This window comes from Lagopus leucura, unplaced genomic scaffold (genome assembly GCF_019238085.1).
Source record: "Lagopus leucura isolate 7727_CA_CO unplaced genomic scaffold, USGS_WTPT01 Super-Scaffold_100044, whole genome shotgun sequence".
Lineage (NCBI taxonomy): Eukaryota > Metazoa > Chordata > Aves > Galliformes > Phasianidae > Lagopus > Lagopus leucura.
In genome coordinates this window covers 207,341-233,423 of record NW_024962291.1, presented here as the reverse complement: position 1 = coordinate 233,423, position 26,083 = coordinate 207,341, and the positions used below count along the sequence as shown (strand labels likewise).

The following is a 26,083-nucleotide window of genomic DNA, read 5'->3' as shown; positions in this document are numbered from 1 at the left end:
AGGGAATACACTCCGCTTGCATCTTTCCTCAGCATGTAGCAGTGTTGAGAGGTTCTAAGAATGACATATAAAGGAGAAGAAATATTTTTCTGGGTGCCATTGATGACTAGTAAAAGCTGTAAAGTATGAGATTAATGCAAGACAAATACAGCATAATATACTATCTCTCATTTTGAAAATCCCCTGAATATGCCAAAACACAGATACCCAAACTCCTGTGCCACATACCTAATTTACTGTCCCCATCAAACATGCTTAAATTATGCAATTATTTCTACATAAAAGGGCTACTTCTAAACGCAATGCTGGACCATCTTCCCACTGACATTGCATTACATTGTGAGTGTCCAGCCTTTTGGCTTGCCTGGCCACACTGAACTCATCTGCAAAGGTTGCCGCATTCTGCAAAAGTTGGTCTGAAAGTAATGCCTCTTAATTATTGCCATGGAAATGGCAAACAATGTAAAGAGTAAAATCACACGACTAGAGCAAATTCGCAGCTACAAAACTGTTTTTCAGTACAGTCACCACCACTAGGTATGCATTTTCACCAGCAGTGAACAAGAGCCCACATGCCCATGTTTGTAACAATCTGCACCAGCAGAGATGAGCCACTGCTGCTGTTGCCACTGCTGAAGCACACCATTCACCACCTCCCTGTGCTCACATCCACTGTTTCATCAGCATAGACATTCAGCAAGCATTGATGAATTTCAATTTTTTCCATGTGGAGGAAACCAATTCCATACCTTTGCTTCATGTACACTTCGATGTCAGACGCCATTTTGTCAGACTGCCCCTCTGCTGCCACCTGTCTCTCAGCAACAAGATGTAACAGAATGTTGGCAGGAAGGTTCAACCTCTCAAGCCACACCACCAACATCCACCTCTGGCACTGTGGGCCAATAGAACAAAATAGAAAGCATTACTTTCAGAGTAGCCTTCATAAAATAAATGTAACATGGTTAATGCATATAAGTGACAAACTTATTTTAATGGTTTTTTTTAATTAAAATGTATAAAAACAAGAACAAAACTAACATCAGTCTGGTTTGATGGTGGTGGCTGCAATTCTAAGTGTGTTCTCAAGGTGTTTGTCAGATTTTTGATGAAAAAGATCATTTATTTTTTCCCCTCTTCCTGTGCTTCACCCTTGAAAAAGTTGTTCACAAATGTACATACAGCCAAAAGAAATGACATGAATAAGGCCTGACTGCAAAGCAAGGGATATTTCTCTCTGGTAAGAGAGGGCTTATAGAAGTCTGGTAAGGAGACATGATCAGATCTTGGATTGCAATTCTAAACATTCCTCTCGAGAATTTGCAAATAGTATATTGATGTTGGCTGAAAATGAAGTTACAAATAAACCAAAATATTATTTTTGTCTTGCACTTTTGAATACTATTCTCAAATTCCTTTATGAAAATGGAAAGCAAGACTGCATATTTTTGCTGTTCACAGGACTTTTTACCCAGTGTATCAAAATCCATACAATTCTTTACCATAACTTCAGTTATCACTTCACTGCATCCTCCTCCCCTTGCCCCCCCCCCCCCCCAGGCCCCTGCACTGGAAATCTTGACAACAGTTTACCAAGCCTTTGAAGTACTCTGACATATCCGTTGTTAAAAACTAAAATAGAAAAAAGATGTTTGATGAGAATGTTTGCTTTAAATAAGTTTGCAGTTGTAGCCATTAAATAATCTCAACTTTATCCATTTAAAAAAAAAAAAAAAAAAAGGAAAAAAAAGGAATAAAAAAAAAAAAAAGGAAGATTTCTTGCTATTTTCAATGAGGCTAAAGATGTTGGCAGTTTCAAAAAGATCTAGACTTTTTTTTTTTTTTTATCTGCAGGGTTAAAATGTAATCAGTTCATGGAGTTATGAACCCATGGGCTTGCTCATTCTTTTTAAAAAATATATTAAGAAAAATTAGAGACAGCTCTTGCCTAAGGGTGCTGCTGAAAGCTGTAGGTCAAGTCTTATCTAACTCATTTTCCTTACTTTGCTATTTGCACTACATTTATACCTCTCCCCAGCTTGCTTTTCTACCTTTTACATTTGGCTGTAGAATTTCTTACCTTCCCCACCACTCATCTCCCCTACTTTTAATGTATTTTATTTCTCCACTTATTTATTTAGTGTCTGTTGACTCTATAGCTGTGCGTGCTCTTCCGATTTCATGACCCCATATTAACTCTCTGGGGACAAACATTTTAAGACAATGCCATTATGTAGATATTAACTCCAAAATAAAAGGGAATGGTCTTAGGAAGTGAAGGATCAAGGAAGGAGTGATACATAGAGATGATACCATGTCCCATTTGGAGCACTTTGAGAACCCATTTTCTCCAGCAACCTTCAGCAATCCCCAGCAGCAGTTGTTAAAAACAAAGATGTATAATCCAATCCATTCATATATTAACTACCATTCATTAAAAAAGCCCTACCTCTTATTAAATACATTTTTAAATAACATGCAATCATATCTGCTATCCTACCAAGAATTATGAATCAACACACACAGAGAATATCTTTATTCTTTCAAGCTTAAAGCCAAAAATATCCAAGCAAATATTAAACCAGCACAAAACATCTAAAATTAAAGAGCACTAATTTTTATATAATTTCATATATTTTTATATAATTTTAATATATAATCTAAATGACATGGCAGCAATCATAACGATATGGCAGCAATAAGAGAAATAAGTTGCCAAATCAGAGAAGAAACAAAGCTAAATCAGCAGATTTGCCAGCCATCGCTGGAAGTTGAACTGTTTCACAACCAGTAACAACCCAACTAAGATAGCAACTTCTTTCTCAGTGCTTACTGGCTCTCCACTCACATAAACATTCAACAAAGTCATTCTAAGTTAAATTTACTTTAAACTGCAGTCTATGTAAAGACTGAACAATTGGCCCAGAAAACCCCAAGTTTCACTTACATCAGCATAATTCAGAAAGAATGCAGCTGAGATCAGTGAAATTAGCCCTATGAAAATTCAAGGTAAGATCATTTAGATTATGACAGTATATCAGTATTACTACTCATTGACTTTATAATGCATTGAACATTATTCAACTTTCAGTCTTTCAATTGCACATGTAGGATCTCGGATAAACACCTCCCAAATTCCTTCATGATCATGCGTTCAGCTACACGGACAGAGTAACCTCCTTTTTCTGCCTCTTCAGCTTGCACCAGAAGACAAGCACATGTTGCTTTCACATCTTCCAAAGAAACAGATACAGCTGGTTCCCTGACATGGAAAAAGAAACTAGGATAAAATATATGCATTTTAAATACAGAAAATAATTTAAAAGACAAACTGCAAACCTCTTATCCAAGAGCTGGAATGCACAGAGCTGACTCAGACCAGCTGCTCTGTTACAGTGAGACACATCCCTGTAGAAATCTCCATTTTACACTGAATAGTTTTTACTTTCAATGGTTTGCTTCTGAATTTTTCTAATTAATCACATGGAAGACTGTGTTCACACCACAGAGTTGATCTCTACAAATGCTGACCAGTAAGTGTAGCAGGGAAAGGTTATACAATAAACAGCTTTTAGTTAAGCCAGCAACAGTCAGATCCTACATCATGTGCAAAGAAAGTCTTAGTCAGAATCTAGGAGGTACTAACTGTATCAGATTACTGCTGTTGAAAGAAGTAGAATCAAGTCTCTCAAGGGTTCTCTGAATGGCACCTTACCAACATTTCTTTGAAAAAAGCTCTTGAAACTACCAGTTGTTAACACCGTAACTCCTTGCGCTACATTAATAGCAACACTCACTCCATTGGAACCATCTATCCAATCAGCATATTACCCACAGCAGAAATTATTCAAATATTTTCAAAAGAGATCATCAGAATGCTTTTAAAACAGAATTGGCATAAGAATTTCAAGGCAGTGGTTAATGCAAAGAAAATACTGAATGCAAACTGAGAATTTAAAAGCCCAGAGTAAATCTCACTAAGATCAAATAAAAGGTGCTTTAATTAATTTGAACTTTTATTAACAGGTGTTTTTCTTTAGTAAGTCAATGACTAAAAACAACCAACCAAAAATACAACTGCATTACTAAATATAACATTAGGATAGTATGGTCTTCTTGAAAAACATTGCAAGCAAACGGCCAAAGTAAAATTGACAAGTAGTGAGCCAAAGGACGAAGAGATGGAAGGAGGAGCGGTATAAACATGCTCATTAAATGAAATCCACAAACCTTCTAACATACTTCTACGAGCAGTTTTGTAAGAAATAAATGGGAGGCAGGGCATGAAGAGAACTGAGTACGTGAACAGTACAAAAATAAATGCTGTTTTTTAAGCAGAACTCATATCCCTGAACTCTTCATATTATATTCCTAAAGGATAGGAACAGCCTCCCCCTTAGATATTTTTTATTTACTTGGAAGGGCAAAAACTATGTGACTTCTTTTACATAAACTGTCTGTCATTTTAGTCACCATTTCTTAGATAAATACAATAGAAATTCATTAGTGAATAATAACCCATTACAAATTAAAATCCTTTTGGATGTGGTGCTCAGGGACATGATTCAGCAGAGGACTGTTAGAGTTAGGGTAGTTTGGTTATGTTTCGGTTGGACTCAATTATCTTGAAGGCCTTTTTCTAAACGGAGCAGGTTGAAATAAATGAATAACAGCTAACTGAAAAATTAATAAAGTCAGATCAATGTATTATCTGTTGTATTTCCAAATATTCACCTGTCTTTCTCCAATTTTGGTGAAGTTTCCAATGTTGTTGTCAAAATTGGGTTATTTTCATCATTATTTCCAATATCCATGCAGTTTAGTGTGGTCAGCTGGGTTTTTTTACCTGGACTTTCTTCATAATTTTTGCAACCAATGCATTTGCAAATAGAGGAACATGCAATCTTTGCCTGGCAAATATAGAATACTTAGAATAAAAATGTATAAAACTTGAATGCAACATAAGCTAAGCAACAACTAGAGGTAAATCTCCAGGACTTATTCTAGATGCACGTGTCTTGGATACTCCCAGAGAGAGACCATCAGTATCAATGTAAGGAAACAAGTTTGTTCCTTGCAGGAATCCTTTTTGGAGAATGATGATTCTCTTTGCTCTGTATATTGGACAAATCAATGCCCCTATAAACTCGTGGTTTGAGCAAAGACTATCTGAGTAGGCAGAAATACATTCCTCTTTTCATCTGGAGCACAGCACTGGCTGAGAGCTCATAATACTGAACATTTTAACTGATCAACTTCAGCTAGAATTAATTACTTGAAGTCATGAGAAGACATGGCAAGAGAGAGACTGCTTCCCTTGCATTCAAAAAAAATTTATGATGAACTATTCAAAGAGATGAGTAATTCTTTTTAAAGACTACTGTTTACAGAATACAATGAATGTGAATGTGATAACCACTGACAGGAAAATTCAACAGACTCACCTCAAAGCACTCACAATAATTCTTGAGACATCCTGAACGCTTGCAGTTACATCCTTTGTTATGATGAGGTTTAATATCTCCCAGTTTGCTCTGTCCAATCTTTGGTAGAAAAGCTTCTGGGTTTCTATCAAGGCAGACCTAAACCAAAAAGCATTACATTAAGAGACATTCAAAGACTGTTTTATAGCATCTGAGTGACTCCCAGTATTTAGCAAAGAAATTCTTATTTTCACTTGGTGATAAGAGAAACATACGTAAGTTTCCCAAAGTGTGTGAAGGCAACAATTCAAAGATTCCAGGATTCAGAGCTGAGTGGGATCTACCATGATTTTATGGACTATCCTAACTCCAGCTGGTGACCGGTCACAAATGGTGTTCTGCAGGGGTCAGTGCTGGGGCCTGTCCTCTTCAATATCTTTATTGATGACCTGGATGTGGGCATTGAGTGCACTCTCAGTAAATATGCAGATGACACCAAGTTGGCTGGAGGTGTGGATCTGCCTGGGGGTAGCAAAGCCCTGCAGAGGGATCTAAACAGGCTGGAGAGCTGAGTTAAAGCCAATGCGACGAGGTTCAACAAGGCCAAATGCCGGGTCCTGCACTTCGGCCACAACAACCCCAGGCAACGCTACAGACTTAGGGCAGAGTGGCTGGAAGACGGTGTAGAAGAAATGGACTTGGGGGTGTTGATTGATGGCTGGCTGAACATGAGCCAGCAGTGTGCCCAGGTGGCCAATAAGGCCAATGGCATCCTGGCTTGTATCAGAAACAGTGTTCCCAGCAGGAACAGGGAAGTGATTGTCCCCCTGTACTCAGCTCTGGTGAGGCTGCATCTCCAGTACTGTGTCCAGTTTTGGGCTTCCCACTGCAAGAAAGACACTGAGGCCCTGGTTCAAAGAAGGGCAACAAAGCAGGTGAGGGGTCTGGAGCACAGGCCTTATGAAGAGTGGCTGAAGGAGCTGGGATTGTTCAGTTTGGAGAAGAGGAGGCTCAGGGGAGACGTTATTACTCTGTATAACTACCTGAAGGGAGGTTGTAGTGAGCTTGGGGTCAGCCTCTTCTCTTGTGCAACTGGTGATAGGACTGGAGGGAATGGCTTCAAGCTGCGCCAGGGGAGATTTAGGTTGGACGTTAGGAAATACTGCTTTTCTGAAAGAGTGGTCAGGCACTGGAATGGGCGGCCCAGGGAAGTGGTGCAGTCACCGGCCCTGGAGGTGTTCAAGGAATGGTTGGATTTTGTGTTGAGGGACATGGTTTAGTGAGAACTATTGGTGATAGGTGGATGGATGGACTGGGTGATCTTGTAGGTCTTCTCCAACCTTGCTGTTCCTGTAATTCTGTAAATGACCCACACATCTGTTATTCTTTTGGGGCTGTTTTTGTCCCTCTGTTGATACTACTTTCACCAGAAACAAAAAGAAAAATGAACCCATCCATATATAGCTATAGACATCTCAGAGTTATTAACCATATGATGGTCTAATACAAAGCTGATACTCAGAAATCAGCACTGGCTATTCCACTGGACATTAGCTTTTTTCAGGTCCTACTATCTCACTGTACAATATTAAAGAGAGGCACAGAAACTGATATGCTTTTCTGAAGGACAAATCTCTCACACACTATCATGATGCTATCTGCAGCAGTGAAAGGAGTGCTTGGACTGCTACAACCTCACCAATTCAACTGCTGAGGAGCATTTGAATTCAAAACCCAGTTGTAGCATATCAATACCAAAAACTACTGAGGCTTTGCCTGGTTGCATTCAGCAAAATTCTAATTAAATGAACTTCTTGTACGGTCCAGAAATGATGTGAATGATACAAAAGAGATCTGGATAGGTGCACACAAGAAACACTAAGCCACCAATATATTGTTATTTTAGAGTATCAGTAGATAGAGATGTTTCATTTTCACTTTAAACCTTGCATAACAGATACATATTAGTATAAAATAAATAATTGCCGAGAGTATGCAGTTTGATAACATTCAAAAATTAGCCCCTGTTCAGTATTCCACTAATAAAATCAGCTTCCAAATGTGAAGTGTCAATGCTTCTCAGAAGTAAAGGGTTCAGTGCTGTTGTGATGAGCACAAGCTTTGCTTTGCTTTGTTGTTTAGTCAACCAGAAAGACTAGCACAGACAACTACCAAGGATCTGCAAATTAAAATAATAATTCAGAGAATGATAATTTCATAGAATCATAGAATGATTTGGGTTGAAAAGGGGCTTTAAGATCACCTAGTTTCAGCCCCTGCTATAAGCAGGGACAGCTCTCTCTAGACCAGGTTGCTCATAGCCCCATGCAGTCTGGCCTTGAATGCTTACACAGAGGGGGCATCCACAACATCTCTGTACAACCTGTTCCAGTGTCTCACCACTCTCACAGTAAAGAATTTCTTCCTAATATCTAGTTTAAATCTACCCTCTTCCAGCTTTAAACCATTTCCCCTTGTCCTGTTACTACATGGCCTTCTAAAAAGTCCCTCCCCAGCTTTCCTGTAGGCCCTCTCAGGTCCTGTACAACGCCCCACAGACCTTCTCTTCTCTGGACTGAAGAGCCCCAGCTCTCCTCTCTCAGCCTGTCCTCATAGGGGAGGTGCTCCAGCCCTCTGATGATCTTCGTGAACATCCTCTGGACCTGTTCCAACAGCTCCATGTCCTTGTGTTGAAGGACACAGAAATGGAAGCAATACTCCAGGTAGGGTCTTATGAGAGCTGAGCAGAGGGGCAGAATCACCTCCCTCAACCTGCTGGTCACACTTCTCTGCTGTGACCCAGGATACAGTTGGCCTTCTGGGCTGCAAGTGCACATTGCCAGCTCGTGCTGAGTTTTTCATCAACCAACATCATCAACCTAATTCTGACTTTGGGACACAAATTTTCCTTCAAGTGAAAACATTTTCTGAAATTAATTTTGGAGTTGCACATTTTGTTCCAAGAATGAAAATTATCATTCCATTAATATACCACTAGTTGTAATCAAAAGTATCAGAGGCTCCTTAAAAGTAGATTAAAAGAGAAAAAAGTTATTTTGTATGTAAGAAAAAATATAGCAGCAGCAGTTGGTGACATTTTGTATAAAAATAAAATATTTCAAAGATTGTAACTAGAGGAAAAAAAACTACTAGTGTATTTTTCATACACAAAGCTGATGTTGGTACATACAGTATTTTATATTTATTTATTTATTTACCTTAATGGCTTTAAAGCGTTCAGTTTCATGAAGTGGATTGTTGTAGCAATTATTGCAATTGCAGTTGTTGCAAAAGTCACCACTGGCAAAGCATTCACAATATCTACAATCAACATATAAACACAACTTCAGAAATGAAAAGATTAACTGGTTTTACATGTTACTCTACTTCAAGGCAGAATTTATAGCTTCTACCCCTCCTCTGTTATTCAATCGTATCCAAATATACTCAAAGACCTTCTCTCTATCTCTCATTCATTTTCACATTGTTTTACAAACACCCACTCCACAAATGGATCAAATTTGAATCCTCATGTACGCATCTGTGTGCATTTTATGTATGCATGTAAATACATAATAAGATTCTGCACAATAGTTATGTAGATTATTGCTGCACAGAAGTGAGATAGAGAAATGATACTTCAAAATACAGCATTTTCATTCTATACATGATTTTCTAGAACAATGCCTTCTAGGTTCTCTTCATATTTTCCATGGTTTTAATTACATTAGTCATCCACATCTACACCCTGAATTGTGAATTCATGTGATATTAGCTGACATAAACTGTTGATCTTTAACTAAAGATCAGGTGAGCAAATTTTGCTCCATATAGCTTGTTCATTAGAATACACTTACTGTATGTTTATTCTTTCAAAAATACACTGCTATTAATATTTATTAAATGTTGCTAAGCTATTACTCACAGTTTAAGACACTGAGATTTTGTGCAGTTACACGGTTTCTTAGACTTCGTAATCCCCGAACCAAAAGGTTGGCTACACAGGTTGAAAGAGGGAGAAAATAAGAAAATAAATATACAAATCATGGATTGGTCTATGCTTTTGAAACTTTGCAAGATTCTCCCCCCCCCCCCTCCTGTGATCCACCAGTGGTCATTCCTAGGGGCAGGTCAGCAACCACTCAGAACCCAGCAACTGCAGCACAACTGCAAAGCACTCTCATCTATCACACCGGGCTCGCATCTGCCTTGCATTTAAAAACCATCTGCAATTAAGGTTTATTAAAAGAATCCTGTTATTGTTAGAAATAAAAGCTAAACACATGTTAATTATATTTTAAAACATATCAATTAACTCCGAAAATTAAATGCTTTTAGGACACATTTACAGCACAGTTGCATTGATCCTAAGAAATCCTGGAAGCCTTGACCACCAGTAAATGGAATAATGGCTACCATGATGAGTACATAAATCACTCTTGCCAAATTGTGTGAGAAGCAGCTATATTACACAAAATGTCTAAGAGTCTTTGCCAGTATAAAATTCAAAGCTCATAATGGACTAAGTGTTGCAAGCATCTTACCCAGCTGAAGTCATTTCCACTTGCAGATTCGATTCTGGTTGGAAAGTGGAAGTGCTAGCTACTGATTGTAAGTATTCATGTTCAAACTGTTCAAGATAAAATATATACAGCTTGCTTATATTAAATTTTAGAAGTAGACTACTGTGAGTTAAAAAAAGCAATACAAAGAAAATGTTCTGAGGATGCTTTGTTTGCCACGTAAGGCTATAAAATTCATGGAAGCATAAGGCTGTGAAAACTGCATGCATTTCTCTTTGAAACTGCTCAGTACATCAGGACTCTCGTTTCTTCCACTGTAAAGCATCAAGAACAGCCACCAGTGCTGCAGTATTTGCACATTGTTTTCAGTATACTGATAATTCTAAGTTCAGTTGCTTTTAATTGTAGTAATCAACAAAAACTGGCTAGTGACTTGATGATGTACATTCTGTTCAGCTGCAATATGGCGTTTAATTGGTTGAAGACTAAACAATTTAAATAAAATGTATTAGCTTACAGGCCATCGAAACAGAATGCAGATCTATTTTCTCTTCAGACAGAGAGGGTCCAGAGGAGGGCCACCAGAGGGCAGGAGCACCTCTCGTATGAGGAAAGGTTGAGGAAACTGGGCTTGTTTAGCTTGGAGAAGGATCCAGGGAGACCTCATTGTGGCCTTCCAGTACTTGAAGGGAGCGTATAAACAGGAGGGGGAACGGCTGTTTACGAGGGTGGATAATGATAGGACAAGGGGGAATGGTATTAAACTGAGACAGGGGAAGTTTAAGTTAGATATGAGGAGGAAGGTTTTCACACAGAAGGTGGTGTCACACTGGAACAGGTTGCCCAAGGAGGCTGTGGATGCCCCATCCTTGGAGGCATTCAAGGCCAGGCTGGATGTGGCTCTGGGCAGCCTGGTCTGGTGCTTGGCGACCCTGCACATAGCAGAGGGTTGGAACTGGATGGTCATTGTGGTCCTTTTCAACCCAGGCCATTCTGTGATTCTATGATATAATAGCCTAGTAAAACAGGTACAAGGAAGTGCTGTGAGTACTTGTAAATAATAGCTATTTTAACTAATTATCAATCTAGCTGCCAATAAGGAAGAAGAAAATTAATATTTTTAAAGCAAGAGAAGAAATGTAAGGAACAACAGGCTGGGGATAAAATCAGAGAGAACTGCAATGCTGTCTACATCTCTAGAAAATTTAGATACCAATTTGTCAGTACTCTACTTTTAGTGATGAAAGACTCTATAGTTCATTGCTCCATCTGGCTCTTGGGTTTTTAATTTCCTCTTTTACGAGGGTGGCTGTTACCCACAAACCATCTGCTGTGTTTGCACTGACATTACATTCATTTAACACAAATCAGAAGTTAACAGGTAAACATTTGCAATGATTTTTGCTACCAGCTCTGTTGGAAATGACAAGAGAAATCAAACACCTACAAAGATTTTTAGTCTTCTGTTTTCATTTTTAAAAATAAATTGAAATACAGTTCTATCACTCCACTAGCAAATAATAATTGAGAAAATGATAAAGACTTACTGACTATTAAGTCCTACTCAACAAATACAGAGCAAGGAATCCTACTGGAAGAAAACATTCTCATTCTGGTAAAAGTCAATGTGTTTTCCTCCACCTCTCAAAAGAGTTACAGAATAGTTCTCAGAAATACTGTAATTTATATAAATACCAAATTTGAGTCTGAAAAAATGGAATTGCACTTTTAAATTCTGTTATTATTTATAGGAAATTCTCAAATCGGAGAGTTTGTACACAGGAAGCACACAGGATTGTAAAACTAACCTGCCTAAAATGTATTTAGAAAATGCATACAATTGTTACCTCCTGACATTAGACACAAGAACCCATTTTAAGAAAAGGAAAATTTATACTGTGCTTTATACGTGACAAGAATAAAGCTGCCTTACCTCTTGTTTGTTTGAATCCAGGTTACCTGAAACAGGCAAAAGCTGCCCCAGTACAGCTGTTACAGGGCTGCCCACATCTGAAAAGATGACATTTAACTGACTGCTCACAAGTATTAAGTTTCATTTATGCATTCAACTTTCTCAATTAAGCATACAGGCAAATGGGTAGCTTCAACTTTTTGTATTAATAAAAAACAAAAATCTAACCCACAATATTTCCTGACTGTCTGTCTTTTTGCACTATCTACTCAGTTTAGCGTGGGGAGCAAACTTACTCCACAGTTGTACCAAAGAAGGACCTAGCAGTTCATTCTTCAGAAAAGTTTTTCTCAATTAGAAGAAGAAAACTGACAATACAAAACAACTCCTTCACAGAAGAACTCAACTCTTCACCAATTTTTTAGCTAGGAATGTGGACAGATGCTTTTACTCCATGACATCAAGTACATCTAATTAGAAACTGCATAGACTTATAATATTTTGATATGAAAAATGGCCAAAGCAGATGTTTATCCTGAGCTCTTTTATGAATTCCCAGAATTCTGTCAGAGCATCTAGAAAGGAGGTATTTAGCCTGTTAGAAAAACAACGACAAAGAAACAACAGCTGAAAATCTATGAAGAAACCCATGGCTGTAAGAATAGAGTTCTGTGCAAGTCCCAGTGAGGCACTGCATTTAAGGAAATCAGTATCTTAGGCTACGTAGAAAAAAGTAAGCATTACTCCATTAGTCTCACTGAGATGACAAGATTAATCTAGGTTTAAAGAAACTTTTAGATACAACTTCTGGACCTACATCCTTTACTTACTGGGAAGATCAGTAAAATGAAATGAAGACAGGGCAAATAAAAAGTAAAACAAACAAACAGTCAGTGCTCTCCTCAGACTTTTCTTCCCTAATGTTGCAGCAAATTAATGAGAGCTTGAATGTTTTTTATAGGCACATTTTCTGTAATTTGAATGTACCTGATTTACTCTTCCAATAAATAGAAATAAACATGCTCCATAAGTAGGGCATCTGCTGAGATTCAAACACTCAGCACCTACTGGCACCACGACCAGTGCTTGTATGGTGCCCACTAACAAAAGGCTTTGATTTTACAGTGAGATTGACACACACCACTGAAATAAGGAGATACTGGTAAGTGAGGAAGTAATGTTCATGTTTCTGTGGAAGCTATATTTGGGTAAAGAAATATTTAAGTAAACTTAAGTAGTGTTGCTCCTAAGATGTAAATGTATTGTTCCACTAAATATTTGAATAGATAAACAATGAGCTTTGAGATCTCAGAAACCACCTTCTTTAAAAACGGATGGAATTTCAAGTTCACTGAAGAGCAGAAACATTTGTGGGACATTTAGAATCCCAAGGCTGGAGGATATCCAACAGCCCTCAATGATGTTCCTCATTTATAGTGAAACAGTGACACTGCGTGGTATGCTAGGGTAAATGCAACTGTATGCAGGCACTTTCTGCTAAGCCTTTTCATAAAAGAAGTTGATCTGTATATTAAAAATTATCATTACATTCAACACGTCCATTACATCATTTTCATAACATTTAAATGCCTAGATTTTGTTTTAATTACTACAAAATAAAGTAAATCAATAACTTGTGATAGCTATACTATTTTCACCTCACCTTTGCTCACTGCTGATAAGAAATTAAACACGTGCACTTGCAAGTTAACTACGGTCTGCTATCTGACAAGCTAGAGATAACTTTAACTTTGATTTTACCAGATTGAAGATAATGACGTTGGTCTTCATACTGTGGAATGAGATGTATTGTTTTTAGATCCTGTGTGCCACAATCCTTTATACAGAGCATTTGAGTACCTCCTTCCAGTTGGCAGATCATCTGGAAGAAGTAAACAATGATAGCCTCCCATCTGAGAAACTGCAACTCTAAGCATAGACAGAATGGTTTTTGTAAGAGTAGCATGCTTCATAAAGCTGCACCATCACACACTGAAGTCTCTCAGACAAATGGATCATTGTACACAAAGGTATCTGCTTTTTGACCCTTTCAACTTGTTTGGTTTTGGAAGAATCTGTGATACTGTAGCTCTTCAACCTAGGGTGAGATGCACTCCTGGTCCTCTAAACTGTTCTATGAGGCTTTGTGTAACATATTCTAACTAGTTTTCTTCTATGCTGGCCTAACATTCAATTCCCTACCCAAAACAAACCCAATTTCTCTTCAGTGTTTCATGTCATTTATTCAGATGCGACTGTAAATCAAGACTGTTCCTTTGTGAAGTAATCTTCATATTACTGTATGTAGCTTTCAAGTAGAAAATAACATTTTATACGTAAAACAATACTTTGACTAAATAAAAATTAGTCTCTGAGTCTGAGCAAAGCACTGTCTAATCAGTGTTGACATAAAACTTACTAAGTGGGATTTTGGTGCATGCATGGTACAAGCAAGCTAACATTTGCTTAGCATATAATTCTTCTATCAGTTACCAGACATAAATTACCAGGGGGCTGGAATAATTTGTGTGTAAATATCCAGATTCCTCTGTCACACCATGCAGTGCTAATAACTCGCAGTTAGACTCGTCAGTATTTGAACTCTGAAAAATTGCTCCATCCTCGTGATTCTCCGTAGCATTTCTAATTGCATCTCTTACTTCAGTCTGAAAAAACAAGTGTTATACCGTAACAGGCACTCCTTAAAATCTTCATTGAATTGCAGGCATATACCATGAATTTAGAAATCAAATGCATACTTACTATTTCATCATAGACAGAAGCACTAGTCTGAGGCAAGCCGTAGACACCACTGAAGCATTCTTGTACATGAAATAAAGAAAGTTTTGTTTATTAAGGCATCTGTTTGCTTTTGCTTGGCTTTAATGCCAGGAGCTGGCTCACAGTATCAAGATGATTTTGATGTCACCGCAGCATTACAGTCTTACAATATTTAGTATTCTCTTGTAGCAGACTTTGGAAATACAGGCTTCCATGTGTGTTCGATGCCTCCAAAAGGTTTATCGTGACCGTCTGACGAAGGTCATTTAGCAATGACAGTACGTTAGCGAGGCTGATGTGTATGTCAGCTTCCACTGAAAGCTGTACTGCTATCATACAAAGGACAGCTGGGAGACTTAATGCATAATAAAGAACAAGGGAAAATCAAAAGTAAGCCTGAACTCTGTGTCTGAAGCAACAAGAACACACATGAACAAACACTGATCTGTTTCACAACTTTCTCCTTTCAGACTTTCTTAGCTCTATGACCATTATCAGAAGGGGCTCATGCTGCAACTTCCCAAATCCAGAAATTATTTTATTCAGACATTCATACCCTTTTCTAACCCTGTAAGAGGAGTTAAAATAAAGTAATAAAACAAACAAACAAACAAAGAAATAATCCCACTCAGAGCTGTGGCACTTACCATTAAAGCAATCTGGCAAGTTTTTTGACTGCATAGGACTGTTTTGGATTCCTTTAAACTGATCATAATAAATACAGTTATTCTCATCTTCAGCTGGAGGTATTAATGATCTGAACGCCTGAAGAAAAGAATGTTTTATAACTACTTTATATATTACACATCTCCTTTAAAAAAAAACCAAAAACACAGAGATAAACAGAAACTGATTTATAGTGATCTTCAAGTTGAAAATTATTTGTATTTCTAAATTATAATTAAGCACATAAATGCTGCAGAATAACCAGCATTACCAGATACTATTGACAAGTGTCTTTTACTTCTCCTTCTGTTCAGTGTGCAGTTATGTTTTAGATCTAACACTTTGGTAACTATAAGAGCATCATATCTAACACCTACATTTCAATTTTCCATGATAAAGTAAATGAACAGAAATGAAACAAATAGAAACCAACTATTATGTAGTTTGAAGTTAGAACTGAGATTGTTTGAACCGGACAAATTTCTTTCCATCTCTGTTTCCTGCTGCCTCTGCTTAACACTGACAGTAGTTCAGGGGGATAAACAAGCAGTATAGAAACAGCCAACTGGCTTTAATTCAGTAAAATTAGTGTTCATAACATGATTATAATTTCGTTCTAATAATTTCAGGGAACATAGCAGATGAAGGAAACTGATTCAGTGTGGTAAGCTGTAAGGATAACAGGAAAAGAGGTGGTTGAGAGATTCCAAATTTCATTTTTAGACCATTGTGTAGAAGAAGTGAGCCAAACACATTTTCTTTACCCCCAGCTTGACTTTGAAGAAAGGAATTATTACACCCCAATCATATATGTTCTTGAGAGATTTGAAACTTACTAATAGTTCCAAAGAATGAAGAGTTTGATTATTAAAGAACTACTGATAATATTGGACGCGCATTTAAAGAATCTCTGAAGCTAGAGATCTCTGTAAATCTTAACCTGAATTCAGAAAGCAAGCTAAAACACATAAGGTTAATGCCAAGGAAGACTTCAAACATTTTCAGATGAAATGGCACCAGGAAATGCTCTACAGCTGCCACCTGATTTTCAGTCTGGCACCTTGGTGGAATATGGCAAGAAACAAGCATTGGACCCATTCTCAACCAAGTGATTTTTGTTGATTTTTGGTGAGTTTTAATGCCTTTTTGAATTTCTGAACCTTAAAGTAGCAACGTTTGTTAAAATATTTACATTGGAAAGAAACTGGTGCACTTAGTTATTTCAAAATAGCTTCCCAGAGGACACAGTATTCCCCCAGAAGTTGCCTACAGAGCACAAGCTGAATTAGGTGGTTTCCTTAGGTACAAGCACATCTAAGTATTCTAAATATGAATAGTTCGCATTAAGCAGATGGATTTGATCCCCTGACCATCACTGAAAGTTTAATGCTGCACGTCTTTATAGGTAGTAATTAATTAATAGATGATGTTACCTTCAAAGCACGCCACTTACAAAACTACTTCCTCTACAGATATTTAACAACACAGGCCACAGTTTACCATTGCAAATAAATCAATTGCAAACACATTCAGACTACACTAAGATGACAAGCATGTCAGCTGCACAACTAAAGAACAAAAGTTAACGTAATGGAGAAGAGTCTCTGGGGAGACCTCACTGTGGCTTTACAACATTTGAAGGGAGCATAAAAACAAGAGCGTGGAATGGTTTAAAATTAAGACAGGGAAGATTTAGGTTAGATATTAGGAGGAAGTTTTTCACTCAGAGGGTGGTGATGCACTGGAACAGGTTGCCCAAGGAGGCTGTGGATGCCCCATCCCTGGAGGCATTCAAGGCCAGGCTGGATGTGGCTCTGGGCAGCCTGGTCTGCTGGTTGGTGATCCTGCACATAGCAGAGGGGGTTGGAACTAGATGATCACTGTGGCCTTTTTCAACACAGGCCATTCTATGATACTATGTTTCTACTTTGTCCAACAATCAGATGGTTGCTAATATCAACAGTAATAGATAAAACTGAAGCAGGTACTGCATGGTAACTTTCTTTCTTAATAAGCAAAATACCCAGCCATTTAAAAATAGTGCTCCCAAACACAGGCAAGAAAGAACAGCAAACAGAACTGTACGTTCACTGCATGTTATTTATAGCACAAGGAAACTAATTTGATTTCTGTGTGCGCTACTAAGTTCATTCTAGTATAAGATTTATGACATTACTTCAAAGATTACATGGATCCCATCTCAAGTTTTAATGTGGTGATCTTCCACCTATAAATTACAAAGAAGAACACACGAAAATACTTATTTTATGCATCTTACGGGTACGGCTCCAACATTTTGATTGACTGCTCCTTCTGAAGAGAAAACACTTGAAGTTGGAACACTGCAATTTTTATGCTGTGTCACCACAGAAGAAAGGAAATGGTCACCATCTGAAGGCAGGTAAGGTGAATGCGTATAATCAGCTTCTTCTGGAAGATTTAATGCTTTGTATTTTTCAAGATCTTCATTGTCACAGCTATTGTTTCCATGTGGATATATTTCAACTGCTATTGTATTCTGATTTTCAGTGGAAAGAGGATTCTCAAAGTGATCCAACAAAGACTCTTCCACATTTATAGCGTATAACTGATTGCCTTGACTGGATGGCAATCCTTCTTCAACAGGATTATTAATTACTGTGGTTTCCAAACTGAAGTTTTCAGAACTATCAAGAACATTCTGATGTAATATTTCAGTTAGAAATCCATCATCTGTAGCTGATCTTATGTCAAACAATATTTGATTCTCCATGGTCACAGGCAGACAGTCAGGTGCGTCTTATTTACTTGAAGATCATTAATTTTTCTATTCCACTATTCTTCCAGATAATTTAGATATCCTAAAAGGGAATGAAATAGTCTTGACCAAATAAGTATGTGCAGTACTGAAGATTAACTCAATTAACACGAAACTGAAGAATACAACACTGAAGCAGCTGTTTTGGTCCTGAAAAGCCACCAAGCCAACACAAACAGATGCTTTTAGCATAAGAACAACCTTGCAACTGTTTGTGTTGCAGCATTCATGGCATTCAGGCTTCAAATAGAATTTAGCTGCTTGGTTTTAGCACTCAAAAAGAGAAAGAAAAATCTGACACAGCATAGAGCTTGGAGAGCAGCAGTCCCATTGTCAGTCTCGTATAACTGAGCACTGTAAGCTCAGATCACCTATGCTCCCCACGTCACCACTGTCAGGTGGAGACAAGGCACCCCTCTGCCCTCCGTGCTCCACAGCGCCTGCAAGACACAGCCCAGCCCCACCTGCTCTGCTATCACTGCAACTCCTGGATGTGGGCTAGGCTAACAACAGGATGCTGAGGCTCACGACACGAAACCAGCCCTCTTCCTTCACTCTACCCCCCTCTCCAGCTCCACCCTGCGCTCTGTGAGAAGGCGAGGAACCGCCGCGTGCCCGACCGTTACAGGGCGCCGCGCGTGCGCGGTAACGGTCGAGCCGCGCGCGCGCTCGGCTCGCGCCGCGGGGACGGCGGCGCGCTCCTGACTGAGGAGCCACGTACCCACACAGTATGGAGAGGAGCCACGTGCTCCATAGCTGTCAAGTTCAGACCAGGACCGATTGCTAGCAGGCAGTCTCACTGAAACTTTCTACCAGCTATCCCACCTCGAGTTGTTTCTATTAAACCTGGAAAAATTGCTCATTAGCACGTTCTCTGTTAACTAGCAAAGTGTCTACATTTAAAACACTTCTTAAATAAGCTGAGGAGCGTCCTGCTACAGCTCTGAATTGGATTTAACTACAATGATTTCGCAAGCCCAGTAAAGCAAGGGGGCCTGGAAAGAAAATACAGAAGACAGGAAACATTCTACTTAGTAGTGATAATTGTGAAACTTTATTTTTTGAAGTCACTGAAGAGGGTAGAACATTGGGACAGACTATTGAATGTAAATAACCAACCACAGGAGTAAGTGAACAAGATAAAAAACAGCTGAAAGTAATACATTTTATACAAGGAAGCAATTGGTACAAAGGCTGAATTAGAACCATGATTTTCAAGGTCAGGCTTGCACACCTCCATGATTCTGTAGAAGCCCAACCCTTAAGAGTACTCAGTTTGGAATAACCTTAGTCCTGGACAATGGCAGCCTCTAGATGCACCAAATCTCAGCTATTCCATCATATTAAAGAGCTGAAATAATGAATTCTGCAAATTCATGTTTAAAGGATTCCATCAATTCCAAAAAACTGGTATTTAACCAACAGGTTAATTTATTATTATCCATACCTAGCCATCCCTCACTTAGAGCTCTTTTCACTAACTGAGAGCAGGTGATTCAAGGTTTAGTTAAGGATGAACAGCTGTTCTAAAATACAGACATTAAAGTACACTGTGCTAGAAAGTTCATTCAATTCTAAGTATTTTCCATTACATTCCTATGGCTTTTGAGCAAAAAAGCAAGTAGTTTTACTGTATGTACACCATATTGAACATCAAGTTTTAAATTATTTATTAACAGCCTACATTCACTGTGGATTTCTAAGATTTACATCCAGAAAGCATATTTTATTTACACGCCGTTGACATCTTCAAGAATGAAATAAGATCCTACCTGTTTAGGAATTACGATCTAACTCAAATTCAAAAAGAAAAAAGAAAGAAGATACAATTAACAGCACTCCTTTAAACATTTACAATAAAAAACAACTTTCTGTGCCAATTGTACTTTAAGAATGTAAAATTGCATTGATAACTGCACTAAATACAATTAGACATGAAACATTTAAAACCTGAGAGTCAAATCTAAACTTTTTTTTTTTTTTTTTTTTTTTTGGAAAATCCTAGAAGCCCTGTGTTAATTTAAGCACAGACTGGTTAGTGGTCAATAAAAAAAAAACAGTGCATTATTTCTGCAGCTCCAGAAAAACACATCGCTATAACATTGATGCAGTAATTTGGTAAATGCTTGCTGCAGTAAGGCTTATTTTAAAGTGTCCTTTCCCACAAACTTCATCCAATCAAATAATGGGCATCTTTGGCCAATTCCTATGGGGGAACTTGTATTTATGTAAGCATGTATTTGCTTATGTATGCGTTTAGGACTTTTGCTGAGGTTTTCCACCTCAAACATACACATAACAGGTGTTTCAACAGCTAGATCAGAGTGAAAAACAAAACAAAACAAAACACATGTAGAGGCATATCAAGTTAGAAATACTGGCCAGAAAAAGAAATCCAAAAAACCTAATGAGAAGTTTCACAGCACCCCCAGAGAGCTTTCAAAATGAGCACAGCTCTGGAGCAACATTACTAAATATTTTGTACCTTTTACTCCCAGAAAAATAAATTTGCCCTCATAGGTGCACTGTATCGTGTGATCTAAAAAAGTAATGACACCGATAAAAGTTTGAGGAAGAGTAGCATAGCACACCAAGTTACTTCAGTTTTGTAGCAATCATTTTACTTCTGCACTTACAAATACGCCCCTTTTTCAGTGAAACTGTCTGCCCTATTCCCACCCCCATTTTTGTTGCGTGTTTCAGAAACTGCCTGACACAAAGGGCCACGCAGAAGAGGTTTGAGAAGGCCATAATTTCCCCATTCTGGAGCTATTTTCCATTGCCTTCACAGCCTGTTTCATGCAGAGAGCTGACCGTGCAATTCTGGTCCTTTCAGGCTGAAACCTAGCAAACTGCAATTGCTCAGCCTCTACATGCAGCACTGATTCATAGATTATCTAACAGGTCTGAGTTTAAATATATTTACATTCCCTAGGACCCAGAAACTCTTCTCTCAGCGAATCACTAATACCACTCAGCTAAATGGGATCATGAGTATCCACAGCTCTGAAAAGATACTCCTGCACTTTAGAGAATGGTCTTTGCCATGTAAGAGGAGATCATCCCATCAGAGCTTTGAACCTAGCTGCACCATACACAAGCAAATTCAATTCTACTTATATCATAGCCCCCTAATTTATAATTTCAGAACTAGATCTGCATTGCTATTTCCCCTCCACAAAAATAATGTAAAACCAACTCCCAGCATAAGCTTTTCTCCCGTGTTCAGCGTATTTCTTTTACTAAGGCACTGGCACAAACAAGCACACAGGTTCATTTATATGGATATAAAATCAATCATGTGGCAAACATGCTTATAAGTAACAAGGAAAGTTTGATACCTGCTAATTTGCATATTTTACTACTTCGCTGTAGCACATAGTTCTTCCCAAAAAGAAACACACCAGTTGGATGTGTTGCACTAGGTTCTGATTTTGTTTGGTTTTTTTTTTTTCTAATCTCATGAAGAAATTACCTTTAAAGATGTTAATGAAGGTAAACAGCCAGAAGAGTTGTCATTTGTTGAAATAAAGCAGCAGATACTCTGAAGAACATCCTGCTATCAATGCATACCGAATCAAATCTTTTAAAGGCTTTGAGTTTAAGACTTGATATGTTTTATCGCTTCCATTCTGGAACACAAGTGGACTCAAATAATTTTAAGTACAAGAAAAAAAATGAGAAAAAAACTGAGTTAGAATATACATGCCTTCGTGCAATAGTGGTACACTTCATCCCTAGAAATGTATAAAATTGCAAAAGTTGCCCTTTGTGGAACTAAATGCTTCCAAACTACTAAAAAAAAATATTCATGAAACATTCAAACCATGGCTATAGTTTTCATAGAAGATCAACTCGATGTGACTCAGTTTCTTCACCAGCTATTGTTTTTGCAAACCTTGCTTTCATTCGCTGTTCAGAAGAGTTTCCATCCCAACGATGGGAGTTTGCTTGGTGGCAATAACCCAAATCATTTGGTACAGTTTTTAGGAGGTTGAAACAAACCCATGATGTCAACCATTGCTTTTTGGATGTTCTTTCCAAAGCGATGAGAATCCTTAATAAATAAATAAAAATACAATGAGATACAATGAGCTGTGCTCTCTGGTAAAGTTATTTTATAAGCAAAAGAAAGAATTTCAATATTTTGTGACTTTGGAACACAGGCTTAGATCACATATGTTACCATAGAACAGGTAATTTAAACTGCAAAAATTTGAATGCTATGTAAGTTAATCCAGGTTTATGTTATTATTGACTGGTAAATTCTACATTATGCTATTACGTTTTTTTACATACAGAACTGAGAATTTAGCTTTGAAATCAAATGCATCTATTACTTAAAATAATAATAATAAAAAAAAAACCCCTAAAACGTCTAGTTCATACAAGATGATATTATCTAAGCCATTTCTCACAACACAAAAGAATGCCCAGAAAGTATAAAACAACCTAAAAATACTGAAAAAGGAAAAAAAAAAAAAAAAAAAAGAAAAAGAAATTGCATTTGAGTTCCTGTTGGAATCCTGAATCCATTGGAAGAACAACATGAAGAACAGGAAATGAAAATCACAGTTACTTAAACATTAAGAAACTATTCCAAGAGATGAATGGCACAGGGAAGAAAAAGATTACGAATATAAATCATTAGCTACATTATAAAACCTACTACAGGAAGCTCTAATAATATCAAGGACAAGAACATAAAGTGTTGCCTTCTCTCTGTGGACTTTTGCCTTGACTGATAAGAGTACAGGGAAACTTAATGTATAAATTAAATGGCATCTGAAGAACAGTTTGAACCACACATGAACAGAGTCATATTTTCTAATATGTAATGATTAACCAGAGGCACCAAGATCTATCAGACAAGTTAAGGTCTATGTACTCCTGCCAAAACCGAGTATGCTGGCAAGTCATAAAACAAAGGGGAAGGACAAACTGAAGCTCACTCAATGCTGATCTCTGCAACAGAAGTGATGGATGACATCACTACATCTCAATAGATGGGTGCTATTCCGATAAATTATGATACTTAAGTTTCCCAAGCACAGATTAAAATTTATCCATCAACTTCCGTCAGAACTATTTAGGCTAAGGAGATTCAAAGAATAAAGAACACACCACTGAATTATCTTTACCACTGCAGCCAGAGGCAAATCAAAGTTAAACTGCAATAACAAAAGCCAGGAGACACCTATCTTACTGCTTACGGGACAGATAGGAGTCATTTCAGAGGAATTCTGGAGAACTACACGTGCACAACCATCACCTTAGGCCTTTTTTATTTTTTACATCTGACAGAAAGGGGAAGTATTGTACCGTTCCCTTGGTTCATCAAGACACTGAATTTATAGAAGCTGAGAAAAGCGTTAATATACAGCATATGACAAAGAAAGAAGCAGAGTATAACTGTATGTTGCAAGTCCTAACGTTTTTAGTAGACAGTGAGTAGAAGAGTTTTACAAGCAGATATCAGAGCAGGAAAGGATTGTCCCTTACCGTTTCAGAACAAGAGAATTTGCTGGAGACATGGAAATGGATGGAGTTTTCATCTAAGATTATGTAAGAAACACCATAACCATCATCAGCCACCTAAGGGAAGAAAAATGACAAGTCTTGAACTTACTTTTCCTTCACTTTCTACAACAGTCCCTGAACTTTCCAAACCGATCAAGCAACGGCCACAAAACCAGCTTTCAGCTTGACAAGCCAGCCAAAATACACAATAATTATTCTGATTTCTGAGTGCCGAAGAGTAGTCCTGTGATCCCCTCACCATGCTTTTAATAGAAATGCTTTTTGAAACAGACGAATCCAGTCTATCACATGGAGAAGCCTGCTTAACAGAGTTAACATGAATATTACCAATTTCTATATTCAAATCTTGGTGAAATATTATAGCAAGTCAGAAGCTCATTTACAACTCTAACAGTACACTAGCTCCACAAAACTGTTTTATTCTTATCCTAGCCACTACTCATATTTAGGAAGGCAAGCAGACAATCTGATTAACTTAATTCAGAGGAAAACGTGAACAATTATTTTTTTTAAATTAATTAGAAATTATAAATAAAAAAAACCTCATAACAGTGAAATACTTTCCACAAATCACAATCTTAAAATCTAGTGTAAGTAGTAAACTGCTTGTCACTTTAATAATAGTTTGACATACTAAATCTGCAGGCATAGATACTATGACAGAAGCCTCCAGTTTATCAGCCCTCCTGTGGAGCCTTATGCCACATTTGATAACTGCATATTTCCTTAAGGATGATCCATTTTTTAGTGGGACAAGGGAAAAAGGTGATGTTGGTTTTTCTGAGCACATTCACATAATTAGAAAACTTTAAACACACTTTTGAAGTGTATATTGCACTTCTAATGTGCAACATGAGGGGACTACGGGTCTGAAACAAAACTGTTCTTAAAAGGGATATTTGTATTTAGTAAACATACAGGTCCAAATCCACCACCAGAAGATAACATCTCAGGGTTCTTCTTCAGATCAATATGTTGCTGTGGTGTCTGACTCGTTGATAGCCTCCAAGGCTCTGACAAAACCTTTATTAGAGGTTAAAAATAAAAAAAAAAGATAAAATCAAGTACATCATATTGTTTAGGAACAAGCAACTCTCTCAAGAAACAATAAAAATAACTTTAAAAATATTCAATAAAGCAATATTAAAAGGTAACTCTAGTTCACATGTCAATGGAATGAATAATTGAGTGTTAAAAGAAACAACTTGTCCTAACACGTAAACCATCAACATATTGGATCTTGATGTTCATTTCTAAAAAGTAATAAAATTTCTTAAGAGTACAAATGTTATTTCAAAACTGATGAAACTGATCTATAGCCTGGTAAACTCTGCATAACAGACCTTGTTAACAAGATCAGCAGTGGTGGTACTCAAATCCCAGGTAAATACTACAGAAAGTAGTTCTTAAAAGTTTGTAAAGTCTCCAACAATACAGAGGTTTCTTGGAAAGCTGCAGAAGCTCTACAAGGTTGTTTGATTCTTAACTTAAAGCAGGAGCATTCCAACTTTATTTCAGAAATTCCAATTTTAAAATATGGCTTGATAAAGCATTTGTCACTGCAGTTAACTGTAACAAAAATTACACTATAAGGCTCCATTAGTTCATGTCAATGTACAACAAAGTAATTTTGTTACAGTTCCAAAAGAATATTCTTGAGAGAAAGCGCATGGCTGCCTGTGGTGAATATGTGCTAAGAGCCAGTATTTTATTGTAACACTGATTATATCTTTCTTGCAAACCTTAACATGGTATTACTGAAAGTCTATTAGTAAATGTATGTATATTAAAAAAAATGAAAACAAGCTGTAAGATGTTAAGCCACGCTATCTACACTCTTATCTTCTTTCTAAGGAAAACTGGAGTTCTATTAATATGTAACCAGATACCAGAAAACACTAAATAAATAAATAAATGGTTATTTACTGCAACCAATCAATGAAGATAACTTACTTCCTTGAGGAAAGGAGAATCTACAGAAAGGTACTTGGAAACAACATACAGGCAGAACAGATGGCGGTCAATGCCTGCACCAGTCATGGCAAGACGATATAAGTGCTGGTGTTTGGTAGCCGCAAGCCGGAATAACTTCAGCTTATTTTCATTCTAACAATGAAAGAAAGATGGAAAAAAATTCCATTAAGTGAATCTATTTGGTTTCTTAGAAAGCTACAGAAAATCAAATTTCAATGCGGTTTAAGAAAGGCAGGAATTGCAAGAGCCATTTTAGATGACAGCGTATGAGTGTAACACAAGGGCTGAAAGAAAATTTGTCTCAGACTCACTTTAAGATAGCTCCTTTGCTAAGATCTTATAATATCAAATGCAACACTGAAAATATGGTAACCTGTCACTTAGGTCCAGCATCGCTGTATTTTATGCCACTTATTCAGGACGCTGTTAACAGACTATTAGTCTCCAAGATGAAAGCTTCTAAATC

At 37.5% G+C, this 26,083-nt stretch overlaps 2 protein-coding genes across 7 annotated transcripts in view; both read right to left on the bottom strand.

Annotated features, from left to right (window-relative positions):
• Positions 1-2,578: 2,578 nt before the first annotated feature.
• Positions 2,579-18,113, bottom strand: TESMIN (testis expressed metallothionein like protein). Of its 4 annotated transcripts, XM_042884529.1 has the most exons (12): positions 17,584-18,113; positions 15,287-15,404; positions 14,622-14,680; positions 14,366-14,524; positions 13,620-13,740; positions 11,880-11,956; positions 9,968-10,053; positions 9,349-9,420; positions 8,642-8,744; positions 5,445-5,582; positions 4,735-4,910; positions 2,584-3,262 (listed from the first exon to the last, which is right to left on the bottom strand). In XM_042884529.1, the coding sequence occupies exons 1-12, from the start codon at positions 18,055-18,057 to the stop codon at positions 3,088-3,090; spliced, it is 1,758 nt and encodes a 585-aa protein (XP_042740463.1). In that variant the 5' UTR covers positions 18,058-18,113; the 3' UTR covers positions 2,584-3,087. The 4 variants fall into 4 exon arrangements, with proteins under 4 accessions (XP_042740464.1, XP_042740463.1, XP_042740465.1 ...); XM_042884531.1 differs by lacking the exon at positions 4,735-4,910 and having other exon boundaries at positions 3,097-3,262; XM_042884530.1 differs by lacking the exons at positions 4,735-4,910; positions 8,642-8,744 and having other exon boundaries at positions 2,579-3,262.
• Positions 18,114-19,130: 1,017 nt separating this feature from the next.
• The window catches only part of CPT1A (carnitine palmitoyltransferase 1A), a 36,208-nt gene continuing 29,255 nt past the window's right edge, over positions 19,131-26,083 (bottom strand). For all 3 annotated transcript variants that reach the window (XM_042884526.1, XM_042884527.1, XM_042884528.1), the window contains exons 17-20: positions 25,597-25,749; positions 24,562-24,666; positions 23,605-23,697; positions 19,131-22,159 (exon numbers count right to left, since the gene is read on the bottom strand). In XM_042884526.1, coding sequence (XP_042740460.1) covers positions 22,073-22,159; positions 23,605-23,697; positions 24,562-24,666; positions 25,597-25,749 — 438 coding nt within the window. In that variant the 3' untranslated portion in view covers positions 19,131-22,072. The remainder of the gene's footprint in view (positions 22,160-23,604; positions 23,698-24,561; positions 24,667-25,596; positions 25,750-26,083) is intronic.